Source organism: Hyla sarda, chromosome 5, assembly GCF_029499605.1.
Source record: "Hyla sarda isolate aHylSar1 chromosome 5, aHylSar1.hap1, whole genome shotgun sequence".
Taxonomy (NCBI): Eukaryota; Metazoa; Chordata; class Amphibia; order Anura; family Hylidae; genus Hyla; species Hyla sarda.
In genome coordinates, this window is record NC_079193.1 from 222,585,466 (window position 1) to 222,599,593 (window position 14,128).

The window sequence follows — 14,128 nt, forward strand, 5'->3', positions numbered from 1 at the left end:
TGGAAGCAGGGTGGATGCGTACTCTTGCATCCCCAAGAGGTTAAAGGGGTACTCCTGTGAAACTTTTTTAAATCAACTGGTGCAAGAAAATTAAACAGATTTGTAAAATTACTTCTATTTAAAACTCTTGATCCTTCCAGTATTCCAGAAGAAGTTCTGTAGTATAGAGCAGTTTAGGTTTGCTATGGGGATTTCTTCCTGTTCTGGATAGTTCCTGAGATACAGACATGTGTCAGCAGAGAGCACTGTGGTCAGACAAAAAAGAAATGAAAAAAGAAAACAACTTCCTCTGTAGTATACAGCAGCTGATAAGTACTGGAAGGATTAAGATTTTTAAATAGAAGCATTTTACAAATTTTTAAAGTTGTTTAAAAAAAAAAAACAAAAAAAAAAAAAACATTCCACTGGAGTAATCCTTTAATCTTTAGTTTCTTCATACAGAATATGTAGCATGCCACTTATTTCCATAGCATTTAATTTTAATTTTTTATGACCAATGTTACATAATCTCCATGCACTAGTATAGGATGCAGACTGTCCTCAGATTTTATGGGAATTTCAGTGCAAAATCTGTGCCTAAATATTCACATTTATACAATCTGAAACTCTCCTACTGATTTGCTATTACATTGGTAAGCATTCAGTACTCTGATCCTGAGATAGTCTGTTTAGAGGCCACGCCTAAAGCAATTTCCGAAACTGCATGCATATTTAGACAAGAAGCACCGGGGCTGTATAGACTTGCCAAAGTAAATAGGTTGACTGGCATTTGAAAAAGCAGCACACGTTCACCGTTACATAAGCCTCTGCATCTGAATCCACATTTGTCATGTTTTCCTTTTATCGTTTTTTATATATGGGAAATCTATGGTACAGTGGATCTAAAAAGTCTGCACACCCCTGTTTAAATGCCAGGTTCTTGAGATATAAAAAAAAATGAGACAAAGATAAATCCTGTCAGAACTTTTTCCACCTTTTCATGTGACCTATAAAGTAAACAATTGTATTGCAAAACAGACTGAAATCTTTGAGGAGGAAATTAATCCATATAACCTGGTTGCATAAGTGTGCACACGTTCAAAATATGCTTCGACAAACTATAAGTTTTCTTTTTATTACAGTAATCGGTCACTTTGGGTAGGAGTCTATTAGAATGGCACAACTTTACATGGCAATTTTTGCCCGCTTTTCCTTGGAAAAGTACTGCAAAACTGTCTGTGCAGCACACAGCGTTTGTTTAGAACGCTGGGTGCACCATCGGGGGCTTGTGGCGTCATGGCCACACCCCTCATGACATCACGCTCTGCCCCCTCAATGTAAGTCTATGGGAGGAGGTGTGGCAGCCGCCACACCCCCTCCCATAGACTTGCATTGAGGGGGTGTGGTGTGACGTCACGAACCCCCGATGCTGCACCCAGAGTTCTAAACAAGCGCCGGGTGAAGCACGGAGATCACGGGGTTCCAACAGATCCTTTGGATAGGGGATAAGATGTTGAGGGGCGGAGTACCCCCATTAAGGATAGGGGATAAGTTATGTACCACTACAGATGTCTTTTAAGTGATAAAATGATGACAGGTGTGTAATGACATCTATTTAACATGAGTTTTTTTTTTATGTGATTGGTTAATTTTAAACAAAGCTGCATCCCCTGTCATAGGAGGGTGTGCACACTTATGCAACCAGGTTATTCATTAATCCCTTAAGGTCCGGAGCATTTATTGCAAATCTGACCACTGTCCCTTTAAGCATTAACAACTCTGGGATGCTTTGACTTTTCATTCTGATTCAGAGAAAGTTTTTTCGTGACATATTCTACTTTATGTTAGTGGTAAATTTTTGTCGATACTTGCATCCTTTCTTGGTGAAAAATTCCAAAATGTAATGAAAAATTTTAACATTTTACATTTTTCTACTTTGGACATCCCAAATAAATTATATATTGATTTTCATATACAATATGTCTACTTTATGATTGCATCATAAAGTTGACATGTTTTTGCTTTTGGAAGACATCAGAGGGCTTCAAAGTTCAGCAGCAATTTTCCAAATTTTCACAAAATTTTCAAAATCTGAATTTTTCAGTTTTGAAGTGGATTTGAAGGGCCTTCATATTAGAAATACCCCATAAATTACCACATTATAAAAACTGTGCCCCTCTAAGTATTCAAAAACACATTCAGAAAGTTTGTTAAACCTTTAGGTGTTCCACAGGAATAGCAGCAAAGTGAAGGAGAAAATTCAAAATCTCCATTTTTTTAAACTAACATGTTCTTGTAGACCCAGTTTTTGAATTTTTACAAGGGGTGAAAGGAGAAGAAGCCTCCAAAAATGTGTAACCCAATTTCTCTCGAGTAAGGAAATAGCTCATATGTGAACCTAAAGTGCTCTGTGGACCAAAAGTGCTCTGTGAACCTAAAGTGCACTAGAAGGCTCAGAAGCTAAGGAGCGACAATGGGATTTTGGAGAGTGGATTTTGTTGAAATGGTTTTTGGGGGGCATGTCGCATTTGGGAAGCCCCTATGGTGCCAGAATGCCACATGGTATACTATTTTGGAAACACAACCCTCAAGGCACATAACAAGGGGTAAAGTGAGCCTTAACACCCCACAGGTGTTTGCCGACTTTTCGTTATAGTCAGATGTGTAATAAAATCTTTTTTTTTTTCACTAAAATGTAGTTTTTTTCCCCAAATTTACAATTTTTACAAGAGGTAATAGGAGAAAATGCTCCCCAAAAGTTGTAACCCCATTTCTTCTGAGTATGGACATACCCCATATGTGCATGTAAAGTGCTCTGCGGGCACACTACAATGCTCAGAAGAGAAGGAGCGCCATTGGGCTTTTGGAGAGTGAATTTATATGGAATGGAAGTCGAGGGCCATGTGCATTTACAAAGCTCCCATGCTGCCAGAACAGTGCCCCCCCCCCCCCCACATGTGACCCTATTTCGGAAACTACACCCCTCACGGAATGTAATAAGGGGTGCAGTGAGCATTTACAGAACCGCTGTAACGATCAGCTACCCTAATGCAAATCACCTCAAATTTACATGGTGCGCTCTCACTCCTGAGCCTTGTTGTACGCCCGCAGAGCATTTTATGTCCACCTATGGGGTATTTCTGTACTCAGGAGAAATTGCGTTACAAATTTTAGGGGGGCCTTTTTTTCATTTTACCTCTTCTGAAAATGAAAAGTATGGGGCAACACCAGCATATTCGTGTAAAAAAATAAAACATTTTACAATAACATGCTGGAGTAGACCCCAACTTTACCTTTACTTATCTTTTCAAAATTTGTTAGGCAATTTCTCCCGAGTACAGAAATACCCCATATGTGGCCCTAAACTGTTGCTTTGAAATACGAGCTCCAAAGTAAGAGAGCGCCATGCGCATTTGAGGCCTAGATAAGGGATTTGCTTAGGGACGGAACCGGATGCAAGAATGACACTTACCTCCAATACTAAAATTACCCTAGTGTAATTTTAGTATTGCCTGGACAGTCAATGGCTGTCTGGCAATACTGGGAGTTGCTGTTTTGCTGGAGGCTCCGTTTTGTAAACAGTGCATTACCAGACGTTTTTCATTTTTATTGGGGGGTGGGGGGACGGGACCGTGTGGGCATGTGTATATGTAGTGTTTTACTTTTTATTTTGTGTAGTGTTTATTAGGGTACATTCACACGGACGGGGGTTTACAGAGAGTTTCCCGCTGGGAGTTTGATCTGCAGCAGAAAATTTGCTGCATCTCAAACTTGCAGTGAGAAACTTGCTGTAAACCCCCGCCCATGTGAATGTACCCTGTACATTCAGATGGGGGGGGGGGGGGGTCAAACCTTCAGCTGCTGCAAAACTACACATCCCAGCATGCCCTTTGGCTGTCTGTGCAGACTGGGGGTTTGTGGTTATGGAACAGCTGGTGGCACACTAGTTGCAAAACAGAGTTTGTTACTTAACTCAGTGTTTTGCAACAGCTGGAGGCGCACTTGTTGTGAAACTACAACTCCCAGCATGCACTGACAGGGAAAGGGCATGCTGAGAGTTGCAGTAGTGTGCCTCCAGCATAACTACAAGTTCCAGTATGCCCATACCCTGTCAGTTCCAGAGTTTGTTACCTAACTCAGTGTTTCGCGACCAGTGTGCCTCCAGCTGTTGTAAACTACAACTCCCAGCATGCACTGAAAGACCGCACATGCTGAGAGTTGTAGTTTTGCAACAGCTGGAGGGACACTGGTTGCGAAACACTGAGTTTAGTCACAAACTGTTTTACAACCAATGTGCCTGGGCATGCTGGGAGTTGTAGTTGTGCCTTCAGCTTTTGCATAACAACTACTCCCAACATGCCCTTTTATGCATGCTGGGAGTAGTTGCTAGGCAACAGCAGGAGGAACGGGCTTACTTCCTGCTGCCGCTCTTCCGGATCCTGCCTGACGCTGCCGCTGTCTCCGCTCCTGGGGCCCCGATCCCACCACCGATGCCGGGGATCAGGAGCCCTAGGTCCAGGTGAGGACTCCTGGCACCCGCTCTCACCCTCCGGAATAGGGGCGTAGCGGGTGCCGTTAGGGAAACCCCCACAGCAGGAGTCCTGATTCCGGCCGACGAATCAGGATGATCGTGGGGTGGCACCAGTGCCACCTCACTCCTGCTGCTAAAGGGCGATAGGTGCCGTCTTGGACGGCACTAACACCCTTTTTTTCCAGGTCGCCGCAAATTGAATTGATCAGCGATTAGCAGCAATCGCCGACATGGGGTTTGCACGGGTTGCCTGCTGAATGATTTCAGAAGGCATCTCGGTCCGATCCCCACCCAGCACGCGGCGGGGACCAGAATTCCCACGGGCGTACAGGTACTCCCTGGGTCCTTAAGTCCAAGAACGTTAGGGCGTACCTGTATGCCCTGGGTCCTTAAGGGGTTAACATCACAAGAACCTAGAATTTTAAAAGGATGTGCAGACTTTTTATACCCACTGTATATAACATAACTCCACTAGTATGGAGCCTTTTAAATGTTCTTATTCACGGACAGCAAAAGAAATATTAAAAAGTAGTGACTGAAATGAACATATCTGAATACCTGCCTACAATCTAATTTGAATAGGAGCAGCCAGGCTACCAATGTTTCTGATGGCAGGAGTTTAATGTGTACAGGAAGCTTCATCTATATTTAAATAGCATGTGGTAATGTAACATTAGTAGTATGACACAAAGTGTGTTCAGAAAGTTTTCAAACCCTTTCACTGTTTCATATTTTATTATTATCTTACAGCGTTGTGCTAAAATTAACAGAATTCAAGGTTTCCCCTATCATTGCATTCAATACCCCATTATGATAATGTGAAAACAGAATTTACATTTTTTGGGGATTATTCACTTAAAAGGAAAAACTAAACTTTTGCATGGACATACGTATTCAGAACCTTTCCTCAGTATTTAGATGAAGTCCCTTTTGCAGAGATTACAGCCTCCAGTCTTCTTGGATATGATGCTACAAGCTTTGCACACTGGGATTTTTTGCCATTCTTCTCTGCAGATTCGCTCAGTTTCTGTAAAGCTGGATGGGGGCCATTGGTGGAAGCAATTTTTAGGTATTTTCTTAGATGCTGAGCCACACAATCCTGCCTCATCTCTACAGGCAGTTCTTTTCTGTTTTTTGCTCTTATATACAGTTAGTTGTGAGACCTTATATAGACAGCGATTTGTATTTTCATTTCTCCAATCAACTGAATTTACCACCGGTGACTCCAATCCAAAAAGGTGTAGAAACATCTCATACATGATCAAGAGTAATGGGAACTAAATATTAAATGTCATAACAAAGGGTCTGAATACTTACTTGTATGGGAAATTTTTTTTTTTTTGTTTTTGTAATAAATTTGCAAAAATTTCATAAATTCAGTTTTTATTTTGACATTATGGGGTATTGAGTGCAGAAAAAGGTGATAGGTGAAAAGGTTTTTAATTTTAGGACAAGGCAGAATTATAACAAAATGTAAAAAAGTGAAAGGGTCTGAACATTTTCTGAATGTATTGTATAGCAAAGTTTTAATGTTTATTCAAAACCCATTTAAAATAAATCTAACTCCCTCTCTCAATGCCTCCTTGGATTGCCTATACAGTGATACCTCAACTTACAATGGCCTCAACATACAATAGTTTCAACATACAATGGTCCAGGAAAAAATATTGTAACTTGAAACCAGACTCAACATACAATGCTAGGGCCAGTCCAGATCCGTGAGACATGTCACAACTGGAGGAACTGACCAATCAGAATGGGCATTTTACTGGTAAATCACCTGTAGGTGCAAGCACTGACTGGTGTCTGGTAGCGCCCCCTACAGTACAGGGAGGAACTACAAGTTCTGTACTACTCCTTACCTGTGCCAGGGTTAGCTGCTCCTTTGGACACCAAGTAAGGGCGGCTCCATTTGGGACACTGTGTGTACTGTATAGGACCCTGAAGAAGCTCTTGTCCTCTACTTAAACCTTTGTTTCCCAACCAGGGTTCCTCCAGCTGTTGCAAAACTACAACTCCCAGCATGCCCGGACAGCCGTTGGCTGTCCGGGCATACTGGGAGTTGTAGTTTTGCAACAGCTGGAGGCCCCCTGCTTGGGAAACACTGACAGACAGTGATTTACAGCTCCCAGCAGATCGCTTTTTTTTTTGATATGTAAGGATTTGCTTTATCTATATTAGTTATCTACTTATTTATCTTTACTCCTCACTTTTTCCTAGTTTTTGGATGACATTTTGGTGGCTTCAGAACCAATAATCAGGTTTCCATAGAGTTCTGGTCTCAACATACAATGGTTTCAACATACAATGGTTGTCCTGTAACTTGAGGGACCACTGTATTCACAATCCATATTTGTTATACTTTTTAAATAATTATTTAATAAAGTAAATAAATTAGTATGAAAATATTTTTCTATTTAGAAATGTGCCTGCTCCTGAAAAATACAACTGCAATGTCCAAGCATTGGCTATAGGGTCAGAAACCAAAGACCCCCTATTCATAGAGTTGATAGGCCATTTCACAACTGGATGGGTACTTGCAGATGTTTTTTGGGGACCCCCGGGATCATGCACGCGGCACCCCGTTTGTAATCAGTCCCGGGAGCGTGTTCGCTCCGGGACTGATTACCGGTGACTACAGGGCGGGCGGCGTGTGACGTCACGCCTGCGCCGGCGTGTGATGTCACGCTCCGCCCCTCAATGCAAGCCTACGGGAGGGGGCGGGATAGCTATAAAAAGGTTTTGCCTGGAATACCCCTTTAATGGGAATTTTGCTCAGAGTTAATGTGTTTGTTCTTTTTCGGAATCTGGAATGCAGAATTTCCGCCGTGGAAAATCTGCCATGTGATTGGAACAGCAGAAATTCCATTCACCACAATGATAACTTCATGAAACAGAGTTTCCAAGCAAAATTTTGCGACCAGAGCATGAGCAAATCCCCATAGAAGTGTGCATTCACACTACGGAATGCCCACCCAGATACATTTCCGGGCAGACATTTCATGCACAGCAGCCCTAAATGATTCAGCCAGCGCTAGGACCGCAGAGATGCGCAGTCACCATTGACAGCAATGGATATCCAAGTAGATCCACCAAAATAACAAACTTGTTCATTCTTTCGGCAGAGTACAGAATTTGTTTTTTTGCAGCGGAATATTCCGCAAAATTCCCATGGCAGACAATTGGAAGCTAGTACCCAGGAGCTCAGCCTGGTAATTCTGAAGTTTTAAAGCACTTTAAGGCTATGTTCACATGTCAGAATGTCTGCACGTAAAATCTCAGTGCGGACAATCTGCAGGCTGGACATGCGGGTGGCTAGGACCACTCGCTAATGCACAGTCTCAAAGATGGCAATACATTCTGAGGGAAGTCCCCGGAACATATGGATATGTCTATTCATTCTGAAGACACCGAAATTTGTCTTTCTGTGCCAGATATTTCCAGCGTGGAAATTCTGCTATATGAATAGTGCAGCAGAATCCCATTGAAGTCAATGGGACTTTGCTGTTGCAGAATCTCCGTGCGTAATTCCACACGGAAATTCTGATGTGAACATAGTCTAACGGTTTGCAATAACCTAGTGCTTTACAAACTGTGAGGCAGACCTCACAATATTAAAGGGGTACTCCGCTAAAAACAATTTATCCCCTATCCAAAGGACCCCCATCTCTGCTGCGGCACCCCTGTCATTCAGTGAACGGAGCGAACTCTGCTCCATGCCTGATGATTGGCGAACACAGCCACCATGCCCCCTCAATTCATGTCCATGGGAGAAGGCGTGACAGCTACGTACTAGCCGGCATGTCTTCTCCTATAAACATGAATAAAGGGGGCGTGTAGTGACCTCACAAACACAGAAGCTCGAAGCTTTGGTGTTCCGGACGACGCCGCTGCTGGCCCGGTGATCGCGGAGTCCCCATGGGAGGGACCTCTTATCCCCTATCCTTTGGATAGGGGATGTTTTCAGCAGAGTACCCCTTTAAGAGTTAGAATTATACAAATGAAAAGTATTTTATTTTTTTGCATGGCTTTCCACCGCAAATGAGGAGGCTCAGGCATTCCCTTGGTCAGTCGGGTGAGGCCTTACTAGATAAAGTTTGAAAAGCTCAGTATTAATGTATGAAACAAGTTTAGAATGTTGCAAAACAAGATTTTCTTATGCCTTCTACATTTATGTAAACACTGCAATTTTTAAGAGTTGTAATTTTTCTGCTTTTCTCATTAGTTTGTTAAAGGGGTACTCCCCTGGAAAACATTGTTTTTTAAATCAACTGGTGCCAGAAAGTTAAACAGATCTGTTAATTACTTCTATTAAAAAATATATGAATCCTTTTAGTACTTATAGGGTTCTGTATGCTCCACAGGAAGTTCTTTTCTTTTTGAATTTCTTTTCAGTCTGACCACAGTGCTCTCTGCTGACACCTCTGTCCGTGTCAGAGCAACATAGGTTTGCTATGGAGATTTGCTCCTACTCTGTACAGTTCCTGACATGGACAGAGGTGTCAGCAGAGAGCACTGTGGTCAGACAGAAAGGAAATTCAAAAAGAAAACTTCCAGTGGAGCATACAGCAGCTAAGTACTAGAAGGATTTAGATTTTTTAATAGAAGTAATTTACAAATCTAAATACACAAAACGAGCGATAGCATGTACTCACCGCAAGGCTGGTATCTATACATCTGGAGATCCGGGGCACCTGGAGGACATCAGGCTGGAAGCAAAGCGCTCAGAGGCCTCTGAGCACTTCGCTTCCAAACTGATGTCCTCCCGATGCCCCGGATCTCCAGATGTATAGATACCAGCCTTGCGGTGAGTACATGCTATCGCTCGTTTTGTGTATTTCGTCAGTACTTCAGCTTTTGTTGCGTGCAACCCGCAGGTATCAAGCCATACACAGGATCCCCAGCCTCCTCCACCAATATATCTCTCCAGCATTAGTGACATAGGATGTGATGCGCTCCCCCTCATTCTTTTGCTCCACTGTGCATTTCGATAATTTACAAATCTGTTTAACTTTCTGGCACCAGTTGATTTAAAAAAATGTTTTCCAGCAGAGTACCCCTTTAACTTATGTGTACAGTGGCAACTTCCATTGCACATTTCAGTTTATCAAAGCAGCTAAACAGTAATGATTACTGTAAGGATATGTGATAGATCTGATGTAGACTGTTGTAAAGCCCTAACAAAATAACAATGTTCTGCTTATATGACCACCATCAAAGAAAATACAGTAGAAAAAAGTCATACATATGTGAGAGAATGTTGATACTACTTCAGCTGCATTTAGCCAGCAAATTTCTCAGAATAGCATCTAAATCAGGATTTGTCTCCTTCTGGAATAGAGAAGAACTCCATGCATATCATTCCTAAAAGTAGAACTTTCCCGAGATCCCTCACTGCTAAAATCATTAGGAATGTCAGGTCTGTCCTCTGATGCCAGAAGAGACAGACAAACACATGATAATCCACCAGAAGAAAGAAACAAACAGCAGTTTATGTCTTTGCCTTCTATGGTTTGTTGAGTTTTACTTAGGAAGTGTGTTTCTTTGACTATTGTAGTTAAAATCATTTTCAAGGTCAAAGCATCCCCATAATATCATGTAAGTATCCTAACCTTATGTAGTACACTATAGCCAAGCCTAGCCCTATTCATATTCAATGCATTATTTAAGGTTCTTAAACCCTTTCACTTTGTTCACATTTTGTTATATTGCAGATGAAATAAAAAAAATCAAGTTTCCCATGTTATCCTGCACTCAATTCCCTATAATGACAAAACGAAAAAACTAAATTTTAGAAACTTTGGCAAATTTATAAAAAAAACAAGAAAAAATATAATCTTGAATGAAAAAATTAGCTCTGGTGCCTCCATTTCTCTTGATCATCTCTGAGATGTTTCTACACCTAGATTTGAGTTACCTGGGGATAATTCAGATGATTGGACATGATATGGAAAGACATTAGGTCTCATAGCTGGCAATGCATATCAGAAAAACCGGGCCATGGAGGTGGGAAGAACTGTCTGTAGAGCTCATAGAGAGGACAGTTCTAGAGAAATGTACAAAAAAAAAATTCTGCTGCACAGAAAGTTCCCAAGAGACCTTCATAATTATTGTTTGGAACCACCGCCACTCGGACTTGAGGTAAGAGGTGACCAAGAACCCAATGGTCAATTTTGTCTGAGCTCCAAATATCCTTTGTGCAGAGGGGAGAAACTTCCAGAAGGTCAACCATCAGTGCGGTACTCCACAATCTGGGCTTTATGGCAGAATGGTCAGAAAGAGCCTCTCCTCAGTAACATGAAATCTTGCATGGAGATTGTAAACAAGCACCTAACAGGCTCTTAGATTGTGAGCAACAAAATTTCCTGGTCTGTTGAAACCAAAATTGAACTTTCTAACATCAATTCTATGCGTCATGAAACCAGGCACTGCGCATCACCTGCCCAATACCATTGCTACATTGAAGGATGGTAGTGGCAGAATCATGCTGTGGGGGTGTGACAGGGAGTACAGTGACCCCCCCCGACCTACGATCATTTCAACATACGATGGCCTCTCAGAGGCCATCGCATGTTGAAGGCAGCATCAACATGCAATGCTTTAGTATGTCAGGGCCATCGCATAAACGGCTATCCGGCAGCGCAGACTGCTTCAGCTGCCACCGGATAGCCGTTTACGGTGCCCCATGTGGTCCGCTGACGATCACTTACCTGTCCTCGGGGCTTCGGCACGTCCTCTTCGGGATCCCCTGCATCGTCGGCGCTCTCCATCATCATCATCACGTCGCTGCGCACGCCGTCCCGTCATCCAATAGGAGCGGCGTGCGTAATGACGTGATGGCGGCGACGAAGAGCGAGGATGCCAGGGAAGCAGAGGCCTTGCCGGAGTGTCGGGGACACCCTGGGGACGCGGCGACAGCGATTGAGGGTGACATCCAGGGTAGCGGTGACGGTCCGGAGTGGCGGGGACACGAGAGTATAATCTCAAATACCAGTGGTCTTCAACCTGCGGACCTCCAGATGTTGCAAAACTACAACTCCCAGCATGTCCGGACAGCCGTTGGCTGTCCGGGCATGCTGGGGGTTGTTGTTTTGCAACATCTGGAGGTCCGCATGTTGTAGACCACGGTCCTATACTTTACATTGCACGGATCCCTCAACATACGATGGTTTCAACAAACGATGGTCCATTTGGAACAGATTACCATCGTATGTTGAGGGACCACTGTATAGTCAAGGTTAAGGGAAAGATAAAAAGGAGCAAAGTAGAGGAATATTATTAATAAAACCTGATCCAGAGTGCTCTGGACCTCAGATTGGGCCGAAGGTTCAGCTATCAACAAGACAGTGACCCTAAGCACACAGTCAAGACACAAAGAACTAAAGAAATGCCCTTGAGTGGTCCAGCCAGAGCCTTTACTTAAATACGAATGAACGACTCTGGAGAGACTCTTAAATGGCTGTCCACTGACCCCCATCCAAACTGAAAGAGCTAGAGAGGATCTGAATAGAAGATCTGCAAGAAATTACCAAATCCAGTTGTGTAAACCTTGTGGCATCATACCCAAGAAGACTGGAGGCTGTAGTCGCTGCCAAAGACAATTCAACTAAGTTCTGAGTAAGGGTCTGAATACTTATGTCAATGCAATAAGACTGTTTTTCCTTTTCTATAAATTAGCAAAGAATTGTAACATTCTGTTTCCACTTTGTCATTATGGGGTCTTAAGTGCACAATGATAGGGAAAAACGTAATAAATTTATTTTAGAAGGAGGCTGACACATAAAATGTGAAAAAATGTAAAGGATCTAAAAAAACAAACCTTCCAAATGCGCTGTATTCCAATGTGTATACAAGAACTAGGCCTTTGTCATCTCCAGTGACACCGGGGTAAGGGCTGTCAGGAATGCAAAGCACCACTTGTTGGACGCAAGAGGTATAGTTGGCAGAAAAGATAAAGTTGCAAGGTGCCCGGTAAAATAACAATCCTTGAAACATTACAGGACACAAATCAGTATCTTTTGGAGTTGCATACACATAGGCTTAGTCAGTTGTGTGTATACAGCATCTTAATCATTATTGTGCTATAAACAATTATAAAAGGCAAATTAAAAGTTGGCAGATTTATCTATGTAATTAGAGCAAAAATATACAATGTCCCTGCTGTGTTTGCACACAGAAAATGTGCATGGTAAGGCCAATTTCTGCATAGTTCTAAGCATTCATATATTGTTGGAACGTGTGTAAAATTAATACCAACAACACATCATAATATTGGCAACATACCATATGACATACAAAAGCATATTATGTCATTGCAGTGGCTTCTCACAATACAATGACAGACTAACGGATAACATACAGATAACATTCAGCATTCAGGCCTTTCATACATTGCTCCAATTAAGTTATCACACTGCATGCTTGACATCAGCTGAGTGACCCTTGCCCCCATACTGACCTTAGCTCTAATCTCACCAACGAGGCCTACAACATAGAACCACACAGGTTATAGTGAAGGCCCTGACAACAGTGAAGGTGCTTTCTGTGTTACAGAAGTATTTTAGCTGATGTGACATAATCAGGTTGGCCATAAAACTTATTATTCAATAGGAGTTAGCGCATTCGAGCAACACTGACATGGAACCCAACTGGAGATAGACAAAGGATACTCCACGCTACATATCTGGGGGTCATTGTACACTTTACAATCTGCTCCTTTAGCTTAGATTCTGCAAAAGCTTAGGATGAAATCACCAGCAGATGAAGCTGTCCTCATGACTCTATCCAGGACAAGCTTGCAGCTACCAAACAATGACATGCTGCAGAGCATCTCTCTCCCCAGCTAGCACTGCCACCTATACTAGGTAAACAGCTGGATGCATCCCTCCAAAACAAGCACACAATCAAAACAGAGAAACCATTTGCTAACCTTTTAGGTTTCTGGGGTGGATCTGTTTTGTCCGAGGCATGATCCTCCTCCTCCTGAAGCCTGGTTTTTCCTTCTCAAAAATGGAGAGCAGTGGTGGCGGAGAGAAGCCTCCATATACCCGCCAAGTGTATCAGTTAATCCAGCAGCTGAACAAGGGAAGGAGAAAAACAACATGAGGGAAGAAAAGACTAAGGGGAGCCAGGATGCACTGGTCTGGGACTTAACTCCCCTCCCACACCCCATGAAATGTACAGCCCTGCATGTGATCAGCAAAAATAATAAAGAGCAAAGACAGAATGGAAACTAATAGTGCGGTTTAGGGAAAATAAAAAGGAAGAGGGCTCTAATGAATACTACAGCAGCCTTCCACACATATACAGTACACACACCTCCTTCAGGGCAATGCAAAACAAAACAGCATCATCCTGCACATGAAGATCTCGCTGGCTGCTCGCCTCTGGATCATTCATGGTTTTATGAATCACATGCGATGTGCACAGCCCACTAATGTGCCTGCTTTACAAATCGGGATGCCTTGTCGTCCTATTGCAACACTGCAAGCAAGTATACTGGGGAGGGAAAGAGAGAGGGAGGGAGAGAGAAAGCGGGAGAGGAGGAGGGAAGGGGGAGGTAGGGAGACCAGGGGTGACAGAGGAGAGAGGGAGAGAAAGAGAGAAAAGGATAACATT

At 42.7% G+C, this 14,128-nt stretch overlaps 1 protein-coding gene across 2 annotated transcripts in view; it reads right to left on the reverse strand.

Moving 5' to 3' along the window:
• The window catches only part of HIVEP1 (HIVEP zinc finger 1), a 285,521-nt gene that overhangs the window by 215,437 nt on the left and 55,956 nt on the right, over positions 1–14,128 (reverse strand). The window contains exons 1-2 of one of the 2 annotated variants that reach the window (XM_056521169.1): positions 13,829–14,120; positions 13,440–13,585 (exon numbers count right to left, since the gene is read on the reverse strand). In XM_056521169.1, coding sequence (XP_056377144.1) covers positions 13,440–13,479 — 40 coding nt within the window. In that variant the 5' untranslated portion in view covers positions 13,480–13,585; positions 13,829–14,120. Of the gene's footprint in view, positions 1–13,439; positions 13,586–13,828; positions 14,121–14,128 lie in introns of those variants that run through there. The other variant, XM_056521170.1, reaches the window with a different exon arrangement.